Below are 14,786 nucleotides of genomic sequence, written 5' to 3'. Positions count from 1 at the left end.
AACATTAAGTGTCGAAAATAGAATGAAAATCAATAACCCAAACTAGAAACATTCATTCTAGCATGCCTTCAGAAATTCATGCACAAAGAAGAGATGTGTAAAACCATACACAAAAAACTAGAGTCAAAGATAGACATGACCTGATCAATCTTTTCCGTAAAACCTTGCTTGACTGAATAAGATGGCTTCTTGAATTCAAGAAAGTAACACAACTCACTAATCACAAAAAGATCTTCATAATAAAAAGATTTGAAGTTGTGAGTTACTATTTCTAAGCATTTTTCTTCTCTTCTTTCTTTGACTAACAACAACACTTGTTCTTAGCTCAAATAGAAGCTCCAAATATTGTGTTTTCGTTGTTGTTTTGAAGAGAACACAAGGTGATTATTTATAGAGAAAAAAGTTATAACCGCTTATAATCAATTAAATCTACAAGGTAATCGATTAATTCAATGAAGTAATTGATTAGATTATCTTTTTAATCGATTAAAGTGTTCTTCCAAAAACTAGAAACAACTTAAGAACAATGTACTCAATTAGATACTCAAAGTAATTGACTTAAGTGTTCTTGTTCACTTCTGAAATACTTAAAGAAAGAGAAGTAATCAATTATATCACGTGATAATCGATTAGAGCAAAGACTCCTGAATAAATCATTCATTGTCTCAAAAACAATTTTGTGTAATCGATTATGATAATGATGTAATTGATTGAAACAGAGAGTTTTGCCTTCTGAAGAATTTTTCTAACTTTAGAAATTTTCTTCTCACTCACTTATGATGATACATGATGCATAAATGATATGATGTGGACTAAGATGCAACATTCAATATAACAACCAATACAAATGCCACTCAAGTGAGTTGGGCATGTAAAAGACAAAACATCTTCAAGCTCTTCTCTAAGCTTCAAGCTTAAGTCTTCATGATGTTCCCCATATCTTCAACATCTTCAAGCTCTTCTCCTAGCTTCGAGCTCTTCTCCAATCTTCAAGTTTAAGTCAATCATGAAAAAACTTAACACTTAAGAAAAGATAAATTAATATCACCATCATCATCATCATCATCATATATCTTACTTTATAATTTCACTAATGCTAATGCAAATGCAAACAATAAAAGCAATAAACTGGTTCTTTCCAAATGCTTATGCAATGCAAGCAAATATGCAGTTCATCTCCCCTTTTTGGCATTAACAAGGCCAAAAAGTTTGAACTTATACACAAAACAAAACACAAAAAAATTGAAGGGAAATAAATCATAGCATTTCATTAATCATGAAACATTACAAATCATTAATCATAGAGCTTTCTAAACAAACACTTAATTTTTATCAAACAAAAACAAACATAACAAAATAGACCAACAAACAGTAAAACCAAGCACAGAAACACAACTACGCCTCATTCTCATCTAGGTTAAGGAGGTTTCTAAGGGTTAGCCTAGTTTCTATGTTCTCCCACCGAGTTGTGATATTCTCCAAAGTATTGTGAACATTAGCTGAGTGCTCTAGATGGAGGTGAAGCATGACATCATAAGAGACTCAAAAGGACTTCATTGTTGCGCAGGCTCTTGCTGAGCTTCAGCTTCTGCTTCTTCTTCCATTTGGTCCATGTTTGCTATTGCTGGTGGCTCTCTAGCCATGATCCATTCATGTTCAACAAACCTCATCCCAAGCATTTTGAGATGCCTTTTGGTTATCTCACTAAATGCTTTGGTGAAGTCTACTATCTCATTAGAGTCATCGATATTAAAATAATCAATGAATCTTAAGGCCAGCACAACATACGAAAACTCATAATCGACTAACCGAGGGCTCTTCAACATGATATCTTCAATCAAAAGTATCCAGATCATCTTAATACCTGATTTTAGACCAAACACAATATGTAAATCATCATCAGTCACCTGTGTGTAATTACAAGACCTCGGTGTGAGAATGTAGGTTATGAGGTACACAAGCATTCTATCTTCAATAGTCAAATCACCTACACCTAGGCAATTCCTCATATTCCTTGCTGGGTCAAGGAGCATACCTTTGTAAGTTTGCATCTTGCTGTAACCATCAGTAGATTCTTCAAACTTGTGGACTCCACCCATGTCCAGTCCAACTACTGCCTTCTAAACTTCAGCGTTGATAATCATTTCTACTCCATTAAATGTAGAAAAAAGATTATCTTCAAAATTGACGCGAGCACAAGTATAAAAGACTTTCACCAGCCCTGGATAAAAAGTTCCTTTCATCTACACAAGCTTGGATAGACCCTATGCTTCAAGCAAATAAGGGAAGCTAAACCCTTGCTGGGAGAACCACTCCAAGTCCAAATACTTGGGTATTCTCAAATTCTTCACACTGTATATCATCTTGAAGTTGTTCTTCTTACTCTCATCTATAAACCATGTATCAAGCCTATTGAGAGTGGATCGAGAGCACTCTCCTTGTTTCCTCTTGGAGGACTTGGCTTTCTTCTGAGCTCTGGAAGGGTTGCTAGCCATTTTTTAGAAGAGAAATAGAGTTTGGGCGTAGAAGAAATGTTGGGTTCAAAAATGGCTAATTAGAGGAAGTGTTGGTGTAACTTGTGAAAGGGGTTAGGGTTGTCTTTTATAGAGAGGTAGTGATGTTCTAGTTGGTTAAGGTTGGTGGTGGGAGTAAATGTAGGAATAATGGTGGTTAATGAGGTGAAGATGAAGAAATGTAACGGATTACATGCAACAGACACATAAGTAATTGATTAAAATGACATAGTAATTGATTAAATTGACCCTCATTTTCACTTAAAACCAAAAGCTTCTATAAGTAATCGATTAAAACACAAGCGTAATTGATTAAATATGCCAAAAAAACTTCCCCTGAGGCCATGGTAATCGATTAAAATGTTAACTAATCGAATAAAATAGAACGAAATCCACACAAAAGTCATACATATAGGCATGTAATTGATTAAACAAACAAGTAATCGATTAAAATAGACAAATATGAACCAAAACACCACAAACTCAAAAAACGGTAATTGATTAAAACACGAGGTAATCGATTAAAATAGAAGATTTTCAAAACTGATAACAAATACAAAGCAATGATAATCGATTAAATCATGGTGTAATCGATTAAAACAAGAAGTTTTGAAAAATTGATCACACACTTAACACACATATCAACAAACTAAGACATTTCAAGAGAAATCAAGAGACAAAGATTGCAATAAGCAACAAATGATATGAACTAAACAAAATGTCATTCAATGCTAGATCCATCTAAGATGCCTAGTTCATTTCTAATGAAGAAGAACCTATCTCTAGCAAGTGGTTTAGTGAATATGTCTAGTAGTTGATGCTCACTATCTATGAACTCAATGCAGCAAGCACCATTTAAAACACAATCTCTAAGAAAATGATGCCTTATTTCTATGTCTTTAGTCCTAGAATGAATGACAAGATTTTAGTTAGATTGATTGCACTTGTGTTGTCACGTTTTAGAGGAATGTGATCAAGGTTTATTCCAAAGTCTTCAAGTTGTTGCTTCATCTAGCGACTTTGAGCACAACAACTTCCAGCTGCAATATATTCAACTTCTAGAATTGAAACTGCTACAAAAGTTTGTTTCTTGCAATTCTAAGACACAAGAAAGCTTCCTAATAGGTGTGCTTTTTCAATCTAATTTGCAACCTACAAAATCAAAGTCTAAAAAGGTTGTTAGATTTAAGGAGGTACCTTAGGGATATCACAAACCTACATTGGTTGTACCTTTAGGGTACTGTTAAACCCTAATTTCATCTAGGTTTAATGTTTTATCATTCGGATATGACGTTTTGATCATTGCTAATCGAATTACATTTTTTAGCATCGATTGTAGTGCAAGGTCAAGGGATCGCTCAAGTTGATGTTTGATTGTCATATCTGGGAACAAAAACTACAAAGAAAGGGGGGAAAATGGCCATTTTTGGATTTTTCTAGGCCTGAGCTCGCCCAGGCCAACATCTAGCTCGCCTGGGTTATGGAATGCCTTCATCCTGAAGCAACCAGATCGCCTGGGCGAGCTTCCCCTGCACCAAATGGCTTTTTCTATAAATAGCCATGCAGGGGGAAGGGTTGAGGGGCAGGCAATTGAAGGAACAAAAGAAAAAACACAGGGAGAAAGAGAAAAAGGAAAAAAAAGCAAAGCCGAGGCATCGCTGAATCGAACCGTGGATCATTTCCTACATCCTTTCTCTTGCTAGTCTTGTACCATGTGCAATAGTTGGTTAGTTTTTTTTAAGATTTTGATGTAATCTGTGTACCCTTATGGGTCCTTTGTGATATTATGTGTACATTTATCTTCTCCACTTATCATTGGTAATTTTATTTTATTTGTAAGGCTTAATTCTTGTCGATCACTAATGTCATAACAATTGTTTTTTTAGTGAGACTGTAAGGTAAAAAACACAACAAAAATGAAAAAAAAATCAATTCATAATCCAACTTCTTTCATCAAATATCACTTGAGATCATTTCAAGATCCAACACCTTAATGATTCTCTCCGCTTTTCAAAATTTAAAACATCGTTTCAAGATCCAACGTCTTATAACGACTCTTTGTTTGCAATTAAAATAAATCTTTAAAAAACATTTCTACTAAAGAACTATGTATATCTGATTTCCTCATTACACCTAGGGATACGTAGGAGCAAGACCAACACCCTTGTCAATTCAAAAAATATAATAATAAAAAAGGGAAAATAAATAAGGTCACATTTTGCACACTTGATTAAATGTTGTCGTCCCTTGTGACAGGCGCATGGGGTGCTAATACCTTCCCTATGCGTAAACAACTCCTGAACCCTTCTTTTCAAAATTTGCAGACCTCTTTTTGATTTTTCTAACATTTTCCTTAAATAAACGTTGGTGGTGACTTCGACTCGTTTTCTCCTTGGGAAATGAACGTGCCTTTTATTTTATTTATTTTCTTTCATTGTTCTGTCGTAAGGTAGGTTGCGACAGGTACTTAATGATCTTTTTGACAATTGTTAAGTGAGATTCCTTAGGATTAGCCTGATATGTAACGCCCAAAAATTTAACCAACTTTAAATCGATGTTTAATATATTTTCTTATGTTATTTGATTATTTGATTGATTTGAATGAGTTGAGCTGTTGTGTGAACTAGCCATGTGTGATTTTCTTGATGTGGATGTTGACTTATATGGAGTTGTATTTACATAGGTTCAAATTATGAGATTTCAAGTTTTACCTAAACCTGTTCCAGTAAAACTGCGATCCTAGACACGTTAACCATTGGATCACCTTTAGATTTGGAATGTAGGTTAGCAACCCAAGTCCTCACGGTTTGACTATTGGGATTTTCAAAATAACACTTTTTGACATCTCACTTAGCGCATGCTAAGCGCAATGCCGACCCGAGGAGGAATTGCCCCCAACGCGAAATGTTGCGCTCAGCACAAGAGGAATTGTGCTCAGTGTAATGCCCTAAAATTTCAATAACTAAAAATAGATGATTGATGCATTTCTTGTATTATTTTATTACTTGATTAATTTGGATTAGTGAAGTGTTGTGTGAATTTTCCTTGTGCAACTGCTTGGTGTAGATATTAGGTTATGTGTAGTTTGATTGATCTGTGTTGGAATTGTGTGATTTCGAGATTGACCCAAAACCTGTTTCGATGAAAACCATGAACTTGGATTTGTTAACTGTTGGACTGTAGGCTTCATATTTTCAAAATAACATCTAGAGTATGAGATATGACCTTTGCACAAAAGCAATAAAAATATGTTGGAGAAGAATTCACCCAAAACTCTCCAAGGCGAGTCTGAGTTAGGTCAACTCTCCCAGGCCAGCCAAATTTTGCTCGGGCAAGTCTTGCATGCTAAAAATACGTCTAACAACATAAAACACACATTTTTCTCCCCAAAACCCTCACCCAACACCCCCAACCTACTCCTCCACCATCGTCGACCATTGGTGACCGCTACAAGCTGTCGTTGCTTGCCGCCAGACCACCACACGAAGAAGAACAATTTAATTGGAGCGGAATATTCAAAACTCAACTTGAGGATTCGGTAGAGAACGGAGACTCCAATCCTCCCTTCCTGATTTCTTCAAGGTAATCATGATTTCTAAGCCTTCTCCTAATTAGTTTGAGCCTATATATGCATATGTTGTGACTTGGGTACCGTTATTGGATGTTTTTACACTTCCTTTGAAAAACCCTTGAAAATGAGATGTTGTAAAAGTTGTCTTTTTATAAAATATAATTCATTTTTGTAACTTTCGCTCAACCCTGGTCATAGTGGCATGATCGAAATTTCAAAATGACGTCTCTTTGATGTGAATCTCAAAACACCCCTTTAGCCCCTTTTTAAATTGAATGGGTATTTGACCCCAAAAGTTAATATTAATTTTGTCTTTGAAATCTATACCAAATTGTCTTTGATTTGGTACATAGAGCTCTGCGTTTAGACGAACAAACATGAACCTAAGAGATCTCTGAGTAACGCCACAAGGAACTAACAGAGAGATATATATAGGTGAGGCGAGTTTATTGTTTGTTTGCAACTTTCGATACCATAGTTGGTGTCAAAAGACAAGACTACTGGACCAGATGACCACTATCATCTACCCTGTCTCTATTGCTATCATCCAACAATCAACAATTATGGAAAGAAGAAAGGGAAGATGGGAGGAGGGAAGAAGAAGAAATAACATGAATGGGTGATTGAATGAGTGAGAGAAAGAAGAAACATATTCAAAATTGAATTTTGAATCTAGTCTAGCATGAAACTAGTGCACAAAGTGGTTTATGATATGTTTTTATTTATTATTTATTTTTTAAAATAAAAAGACATGAAAATTTAGAAGCTGAAAAAGGTTGTTTTGGTTCCTAGTAAAAAAGGAGATTTTAGGTGGAAATTTTTTTAAGGAGATGATGATGACAAGTGTTCGTACTAAACATACTTTTTTTAATTGTAATAGATAACAAGTAAATTTTATTTAGAAATTTATTGAACAATTGGTGAACATGTGAACTTTAAGGTAAACGATGAAATAGATATCATTGGGGTTGAACTTCATAATACCTCTTCACATGTAATCAAAATCCTAAATCACATTTCTATGTTAATAACACTTTTGAGTCATAAGACAAATTAGAACCCTCAATAATTTTGATTAGATGCAAATAAGTACTAAGATAAAAAATTTGCATCTTATATGCCAATAGAAGAAAGCAATGTATCTATATCTAATGGATCAGATGATAGCATATAAACACTAAGATGTGAAAAACATTTAAGACTGAGTTAATGCTTTGTGTTTGTGATTCCATTTTCAAAGAATGTTCCAACATCCTTCCTAGGATCTGTCGAAGTAAAGATAACAAGAGAAACAATCAGAAATAAACTCTCTCTCTAGCTAAAAAGATGTGTAAACTATTGCACCTATTGTACAAACTTGCTTTGAATGCTAAAGTTGATTTGACTATTGAAGCTAGCTACAGCAGATTGGTGTATTAGCAAGGAACAAACACACATTTAATGCACCAACATACACCTTCTTCTGATGAAAGATCAGACTCATTTTGAAGACCGTTTAGAGATAATGATTACATGTTGAAGAAGTCTATAAACACTAGAAGTTTTTGAAGAACACAAACTTTTGAATAAAGCATTCTCTCCTACCTTCAAGCCCTTTTTAAATAAATTCTAAGTTATAAAAACTCTCAAAATATGTTGTAAATCCTGAGAGTAGAACAAAATTGTGCTTAAGTCAGATATTCGTCTATAAAATGATAGCCTTGTTTGTGTGCACTTAACCTTCAAAAAATTTGCTGACTTATTTACAACTAGAAGTGGCTTGGTAAAAAATAATACTTGGGTTGTAGAAAGCTTGAGGATAAGTTTTGTGTAAGAGCCAGAAGTGATAATGAAAAATAAATGTATCTTTGTTAAAAGATAGTATAAACTTGGTTGGTTTCCAAGAACTCGACTTAGTCTTAGTGGTAGAAACGAACCGGTATAAAACTCTTTGTACATATGCTTCTCTCTTTATCTACTTTATATACTAATTGACTGAGGGTTGACATTTGATTTCTTTTGAAAACAAGTTTTTCAGTCTGATAAGTATCGCATATATGTGTCTCCTTGCTTTTACAAAAACTGTGTTTCCTCGTTTTTAACATACATATGATAGTTGAGTTCTTACGAAAAAGTTTACAAAAAATTTTAAATTACAATTCAACCCTTCTGTTACATGTGCTCCCATAGGAAGTCGGGGATACAAATACAAAATATGAACACCAGCAAAAACAAGACAGTAGAGCTGCTACGCCACAAAACCTTTGCATCCATGCTGCAGTAAAAACAAGGAACTTACTAAATGCTTCTGATTTACATTCTCGTATAGATATTTGTACTAAAACCTTGGAACAAGTTCAAATTGTTCAGAAAGGATCGTGATTAATTGCCAATGGAGGTTGACAAATTGAAATATAACTGCAACATGAACTAAAGACAAATCCTTGTAAACTATGCATTTTTTTTTTCTTGAAATCATTTTTTTACCAGCAATATTTATTTCTTTAAGTGCCTCCTCGTTGTTTGCTTTCATGTAGTAAACAAACTAGTACAAATTGACAATTCAACTCTTTAAACAGAGGCAATAACCAGTCAAACACTACAAAAACAAAAAAAAAAAATAGTATAGTTAAAGCCCACAAAATTCTGTGTAAAACTAACAGACACAATGTAACCAAAAGAAAAAAAATAAGGATAAGAAATTAAAAGAAAAAAATATTTATTATATAAATCATAGAAGATAGTAAAAAAGATTACTAATAACACAATTTTTCATCTTCCAATAATATTTTTATTTCAAGTTCTTTAACCAATCTCTTTAGGCCGGGTTAGTATTTGCCAAAAAATAAAGATACACAGTTGCCATGGTAAATTAACAAATTTATGACCAAATTTCAAAATATCATGCATGGAAAGAGCAAAATGCTGTGTTCCTAACGTGACTTTATTTCTGGTTCCTAAGTTTACAGGAAACCTATAAAATTCAACTTATAGTTCAAATGGAATTAATCACTCAAGGAAATTCATCAAATTTCAATCGAACACAGATAAGCACGGGGATTGAAAGTAAAAATATGTAACAAAAGCTTCAAAAATACAAGATATAAGGATGTCTTGGTAGTTGGAAATAAATGAGTTACTTAACGGTAAAGAAAGAAAGGAGGGGAAAAAGTTACAGGTTTGAATCTTCCACAAATGTTTTTTTACAAAACTAACAAACTAACTAATATTTACTGATAAAAAAAATCATAAAATAAAAATAATAGTGAAGGAAAGAGAGAAACATAAGATGAAATAGATTATAGTATTGTTTTAAAAAGTTAATGGAGATTTTGGAGCTAAAAATGAAAATTGAAAACTCGAATTATCATGCTCACTAGGGAGGTGGAGAAATTTTGAGCTTAGCACACTAGAAACCTCAGTGCTAAAAACAGAGAAACACAACCAAATTTATCGATGAATATGAGTTTTTGATGATAATAGGCGAGAATTGAGCCAGCCACAAAAAGAGAGGAACACAAGATGAAATAGATTATAATATTGTTTTAAAAAGTTAATGGAGATTTTGGAGCTAAAAATGAAAATTCAAAACTCGAATTACCATGCGCACTAGGGAGGGGGAGAAATTTTGAGCTTAACACACTAGAAAACTCAGTGCTAAAAACCGAGAAACAACCAAATTTATCGATGAATATGAGTTTTTGATGATAACAGATGAGAATTGAGCCAGCCACACAACCTTGTCATTCTTCATTGAGTACAACCTTGGCCTTTCAGCCCTGTCTTTGCAAATGTTGTTCGAGGATTGGGTTTGGTATCAGAATATTTTTGCTTCTCATTTCGGGCAATTTAGCAATAATGTTTCTGTGTTGCCATGTCGGAATGCCCATGTCTTAAATGCCACGCTACCGTGACTTAACAGAATGTAAACAATGTCAATGATTAAGGATTTAATCATTAAACTATAGAAAATGCAAATTGGACAAAGTTATACGTACTTGCTTCTATGACTAATTAAAACATGGAAATTCGTAAACTCTTGGCCGTGGGCATGGGACATTGGATCACAAAGTAAAGCAAATAAGTCTATTCTTTATCAATTCATTTCCAGATTATGAATAAGAAAGGAAAGAAAATGTAAAAAAAGAAGGAAGAAAACGTACACTCCTTAATTAATTGTCAGCAGTTAACTCATGTTGCTTCGAGTACTAATTATACATTATACTGGCAAACTAGCATGTTCCCTGCCAAAGTAACTGCTTACCATGTCAATGGTTTGACACAATCCTTTCCAAAAACAATTACAAATTTCTTCGAAGCTCACAAATGTTGCCTTCACGAAACAAATGGTCCAAAGAAGCAACTTGAAATATCCAAACAGGGGAAGAATGATTATAGTGAGCAGAACAGCGACAAGGGCTCCCATTAGCACAGTGAACCGTTTGATGATCGAAAGGAAACTGTGTTTGTGAAGCTCCACTGTGAACTCAGCAATTAACATCATTGCATAAAGTGATAAGGCCACAGAAACTGCCCACATAATTATGTAGTGTTCATCGAATGGAGATGTGTTCTTTGACCCGAATTGAACTTGGAGGTACCCTCCAAATGTTGTTACCACAAAGATTATAACACCGTTCAGTGGGGATGGAAAATTCGGCCCCGAAGAATTGGAGCTAGCAATAAAAGAAAGAAAACATAAATAAGTCATGTTTTAGACTTTTGAGATGATTTAAAAAATTCAACATAAAAAGAAGAAATAAACTAAGCAGTCCTCATAAGAAAAAACTTGACACTAAGAAGTTTTGAAAAAGTGTTAGATTGCAAAAAGATGTAGCTAAGACTAATAAGAGCATGACCAAGGGACTAACCATTCAACTGATTCGGGACTCGTTGAACGAATTTCAGGCATTAATCTCTTCCGCTTTCTCTTCAATACTATGGTTTTGTATATAGTTTTAAATTTGTATATGGATCATGTGTGAATTACATTTATACAAAAGAGGGGGTAGGGATGGATTAAAAAGCAAAGCATAATTAATTTGGGACGCGGCTGTACCACTTGTTGCACCAGCTTCCTATGTACTTTCGTCTTCGTACTTTCACCTGGTTGAGTTTGTCGGCTAGGGCGATCGTTCATACAAAAATTGCTCCTAAGTCTAGGTTCAAATCTTCTAGATTAAGTATATTTTTACTTTCTATAAATAAAGTGTAATATTGTTGACTTTTAGTCTTAGAAAATATAGTTTTCTTTTAATTTTTCATTTATAGAAAGTTGACATGTATAGTTTATATTTTCGTAAATGAAAAGTTAAAATAAAAGGACATTATTATCTTTTGTAAAGAATAAAGATCATATATAATACACTTTCACAAACAGAGAATAAAAAAGAGATGATATTTTCTTAAGAGACTAAAAGTGAGTTTTTAAATATTTATAATGAATAAAACATATTTAATCATCTAACATCTCATTAGTTTAAATGGAACTGAACTCAAATGTTTATGTTTTTTTTAGTATATGGGATTCTAGCCTTGTGGGAAAAAATGTAGAAAAATGGAAAAATACTATTAAAGATGGAAACTTAAGTTTTTCTATAAACTAGAGATCTATTAATAAAATTGATGAATATTTTGTACAAATAAAATATATAAAGTCTTAATATATGAGATGAGATCTAATTGACTCAATTTGCTTAAACAATATATCAATTTTAATATTATATATAACTAAATTATAAAATAGAAAATATAAATTAAAATTAAGATATATTTTATAGTATATTTAAAACCAATGATATTAATATAAATATAATATTATATTATATAAATTATTATTTATTCATTTAAGAAGTATTATTATTATTATATAATTTTTAAAAAGAGTTAGAATAATTGGAAATATATAATCTGATTTTATTTTGTCCTTAAAATATAGAGAGATTAATATTTAAAACCCTTTCCAGTTAAAATTAGCTCTATATCAATGCCTATATACAGCTATATACACATTTTCATAGACGAGTAAAACTTTTGAAAAAATTAGTTTCGTAATATAAAGATAGAACTTAGGAGGCATGACAAGAATTTATTCTGACGCGTCAAGCGGAATCTGGAAAACCGAAGCAAGCCACCCAAAAGTATTTAAACGTAACAGAGCAACAAAAGCTTTGCAATTTACTCTTTATTCGTTCTACTTTGGGTATTTTAATTAAAGTTTAGTTGAGTTACGTGATAGGCATAGTTCTAAAAATCAAATCGAGTGGGACTTTGTCATTAACTCCCGCAAGCTTTTGTGATATTGTTGAAGATATACTTTTGTAACTGCATAATATTTTATTTTTTAATTTTTAAAATAGGATTTAGTAAATAAGTTGATTTCCTATATTTTAGGGGTAAGTCAGTTTTAATGGATTAGCCTAGTCAATAAGTGGTTCCTATCTTTAAGGAGCAAATTAGTTTTAATATTCTATTTTGCTAATATCTTGTTATCTAATTAGTTTATCTTTTGCTATTTATTGTATCGCTACTGAGAAAAATTTGAATTAGAATAGAATAATTCTATTTCCTCCGCATACGCATTGTCTCTCTTCTCTCCTCTGTTTTTTATTATTTCCTCCACAAAACCAACAATTGGTATCGAGAGCCTTATTCTTACGGGACCTCTACCATGGAAGGTGAAGCAAGTTTTTCCCACATAACTCTTCCAATCTTTGATAGTGAGAATTATGATCTTTGGGAAGTGAAAATGCAATCCTACATGGAGTCTTTGGATTTATGGGATGCTGTGGAAGAGGATTATGAAATATTTCCGCTGCCTGAAAATCCCACCATGGCACAAATTAAAAATCACAAGGAAAGAAAGATGAAGAAGGCAAAGGCGAGGTCATGTTTGTTCACTGGTGTTTCACAAATGATATTCATCAGAATTATGACTCTTAAATCACCCAAAGCAATTTGGGATTATCTGAAAGAGGAATACGCTGGAGATGATAGATTACGAAGCATGCAAGTGCTGAATTTAAGGAGAGAATTTGAGCTTCAAAGGATGCAAGAGTCAGAGACAATCAAAGAATACTCAAACAAATTGTTGGGTATTGCCAACAAGATAAAGTTGTTGGGAAGTGATTTTGCTTATTCGAGAATTGTAGAGAAAATTTTGGTAACAGTGCTGGAGAGGTATGAAGCATCTATAGCTTCATTTGAGAACACAAAAGATCTGTCGAAAATCACATTGGCAGAAGTGCTACATGCCCTGCAAGCTCAAGAGCAGCGAAGGTTGATGAGGCAAGATCGTGTTGTCGAAGGTGCTTTGCCCGCCAAACATCATGAAGTTGATGAAAGCAAAAAGGATTTTTTCAAGAAGAATCAACCAGCAAGCAACGAAAACAGTGCAAACAACCAAGGTAAGGATAAAAAGAAAAATTATCCACCTTGTCAGCATTGTGGCAAAAAAGGTCATGCACCTTTCAGATGTTGGAGGAGACCAGATGCAAAATGTAACAAGTGCAACCAGATAGGGCATGAAGCGGTGATCTGCGCCAACAAAAATCACCATGATGAGGGAGCTCAGATTGCTAATCAAGAAGAGGAGGACCAACTATTTGTGGCCACATGCTTCTTGAGTAGTGAATCAAGTGAAAGTTGGTTGATTGATAGTGGTTGTACGAACCACATGACATATGATAAGACTTTATTCAAAGATTTGAAGCCAACTAGTGTCTCAAAGGTTAGAATTGGGAATAGTGGCTATATTCCTGTAAAAGGAAAAGGAATTGTTGCAATTTCAACATGTTCAGGTATCAAATTAATATCAGATGTTCTTTATGTACCTAACATTGACCAAAACTTGCTAAGCGTAGGTCAGTTGATTAAAAAGGGATTTAAAGTGTCCTTTGAACATCAACATTGCTTTATCTATGACAATTTTGGCCGGGAAGTTCTAAAGGTTAAAATGAAAGGTAAAAGCTTCTCATTTGATCCAGCAGAGGAGGAGCATACAACCTATTTCACTCAAGTCACACCCACGGAATTCAAGCACAAGAGACTTGGTCATTGTCATCTTGAAAGAATGCTAAACATGAAAAAAAGGAAATATGCAAAAGAAAATTTGAAGAAGTTTCAAATGGAGGAATGCAAATCTGTTAGCACACCAATGAATCAAAAGGTGAAGTTCAACAAGGAAGAAGGTGTTGATAACATTGATGAAGGATATTGTGGGAGCTTGATTGGATGTCTAATGTATCTCACTTCAACAAGGTCAAACATTCTATTTTCTAAAAAGAACAAAACTGGAATTTTTGTTGACAATCAAGTAGCCATTGCTATTGCAAACAATCCCGTGTGTCATGGGAAGATTAAACATTTCAACATCCAGGTTTATTATTTGATAAAGATGCAACAAAGTGGAGAAGTGAACTTAATTTACTGCAAGTCTAAAGATCAATTGGCTGACATGTTTACAAAGTCACTACCCATCAACAAACTTGAACTCAAAGAATTGGAGTTTGCAGTTCCAAAAGCAAGGAGGAGTGTTGAAGATATACTTTTGTAACTGCATAATATTTTATTTTTCAATTTTTAAAATAGGATTTAGTAAATAAGTTGATTTCCTATATTTTAGGGGTAAGTCAGTTTTAATGGATTAGCCTAGTCAATAAGTGGTTCCTATCTTTAAGGAGCAAGTTAGTTTTAATATTCTATTTTGCTAATATCTTGTTATC

The 14,786-nt window shown here is 33.4% G+C and overlaps 1 protein-coding gene across 1 annotated transcript; it reads right to left on the bottom strand.

Moving 5' to 3' along the window:
• Positions 1–10,127: 10,127 nt before the first annotated feature.
• On the bottom strand, positions 10,128–11,131 carry LOC114404765. The gene is made up of 2 exons (XM_028367582.1): positions 10,935–11,131; positions 10,128–10,739 (listed from the first exon to the last, which is right to left on the bottom strand). The coding sequence occupies exons 1-2, from the start codon at positions 10,973–10,975 to the stop codon at positions 10,283–10,285; spliced, it is 498 nt and encodes a 165-aa protein (XP_028223383.1). The 5' UTR covers positions 10,976–11,131; the 3' UTR covers positions 10,128–10,282.
• Between the last annotated feature and the right edge of the window lie 3,655 nt (positions 11,132–14,786).

Source organism: Glycine soja, chromosome 1, assembly GCF_004193775.1.
Source record: "Glycine soja cultivar W05 chromosome 1, ASM419377v2, whole genome shotgun sequence".
Classification (NCBI taxonomy): domain Eukaryota; kingdom Viridiplantae; phylum Streptophyta; class Magnoliopsida; order Fabales; family Fabaceae; genus Glycine; species Glycine soja.
This window is presented reverse-complemented; position numbering and strand designations above follow the sequence as displayed.

Bases quoted from the DNA above. Each gene is read 5' to 3' on its own strand.
- LOC114404765 (XM_028367582.1), bottom strand. From the start codon at position 10,975: ATGCCTGAAATTCGTTCAACGAGTCCCGAATCAGTTGAATG. The intron at 10,740-10,934 runs GTTAGTCCCTTG...TTTTATTGCTAG, and splicing joins AGTCCCGAATCAGTTGAATG to CTCCAATTCTTCGGGGCCGA.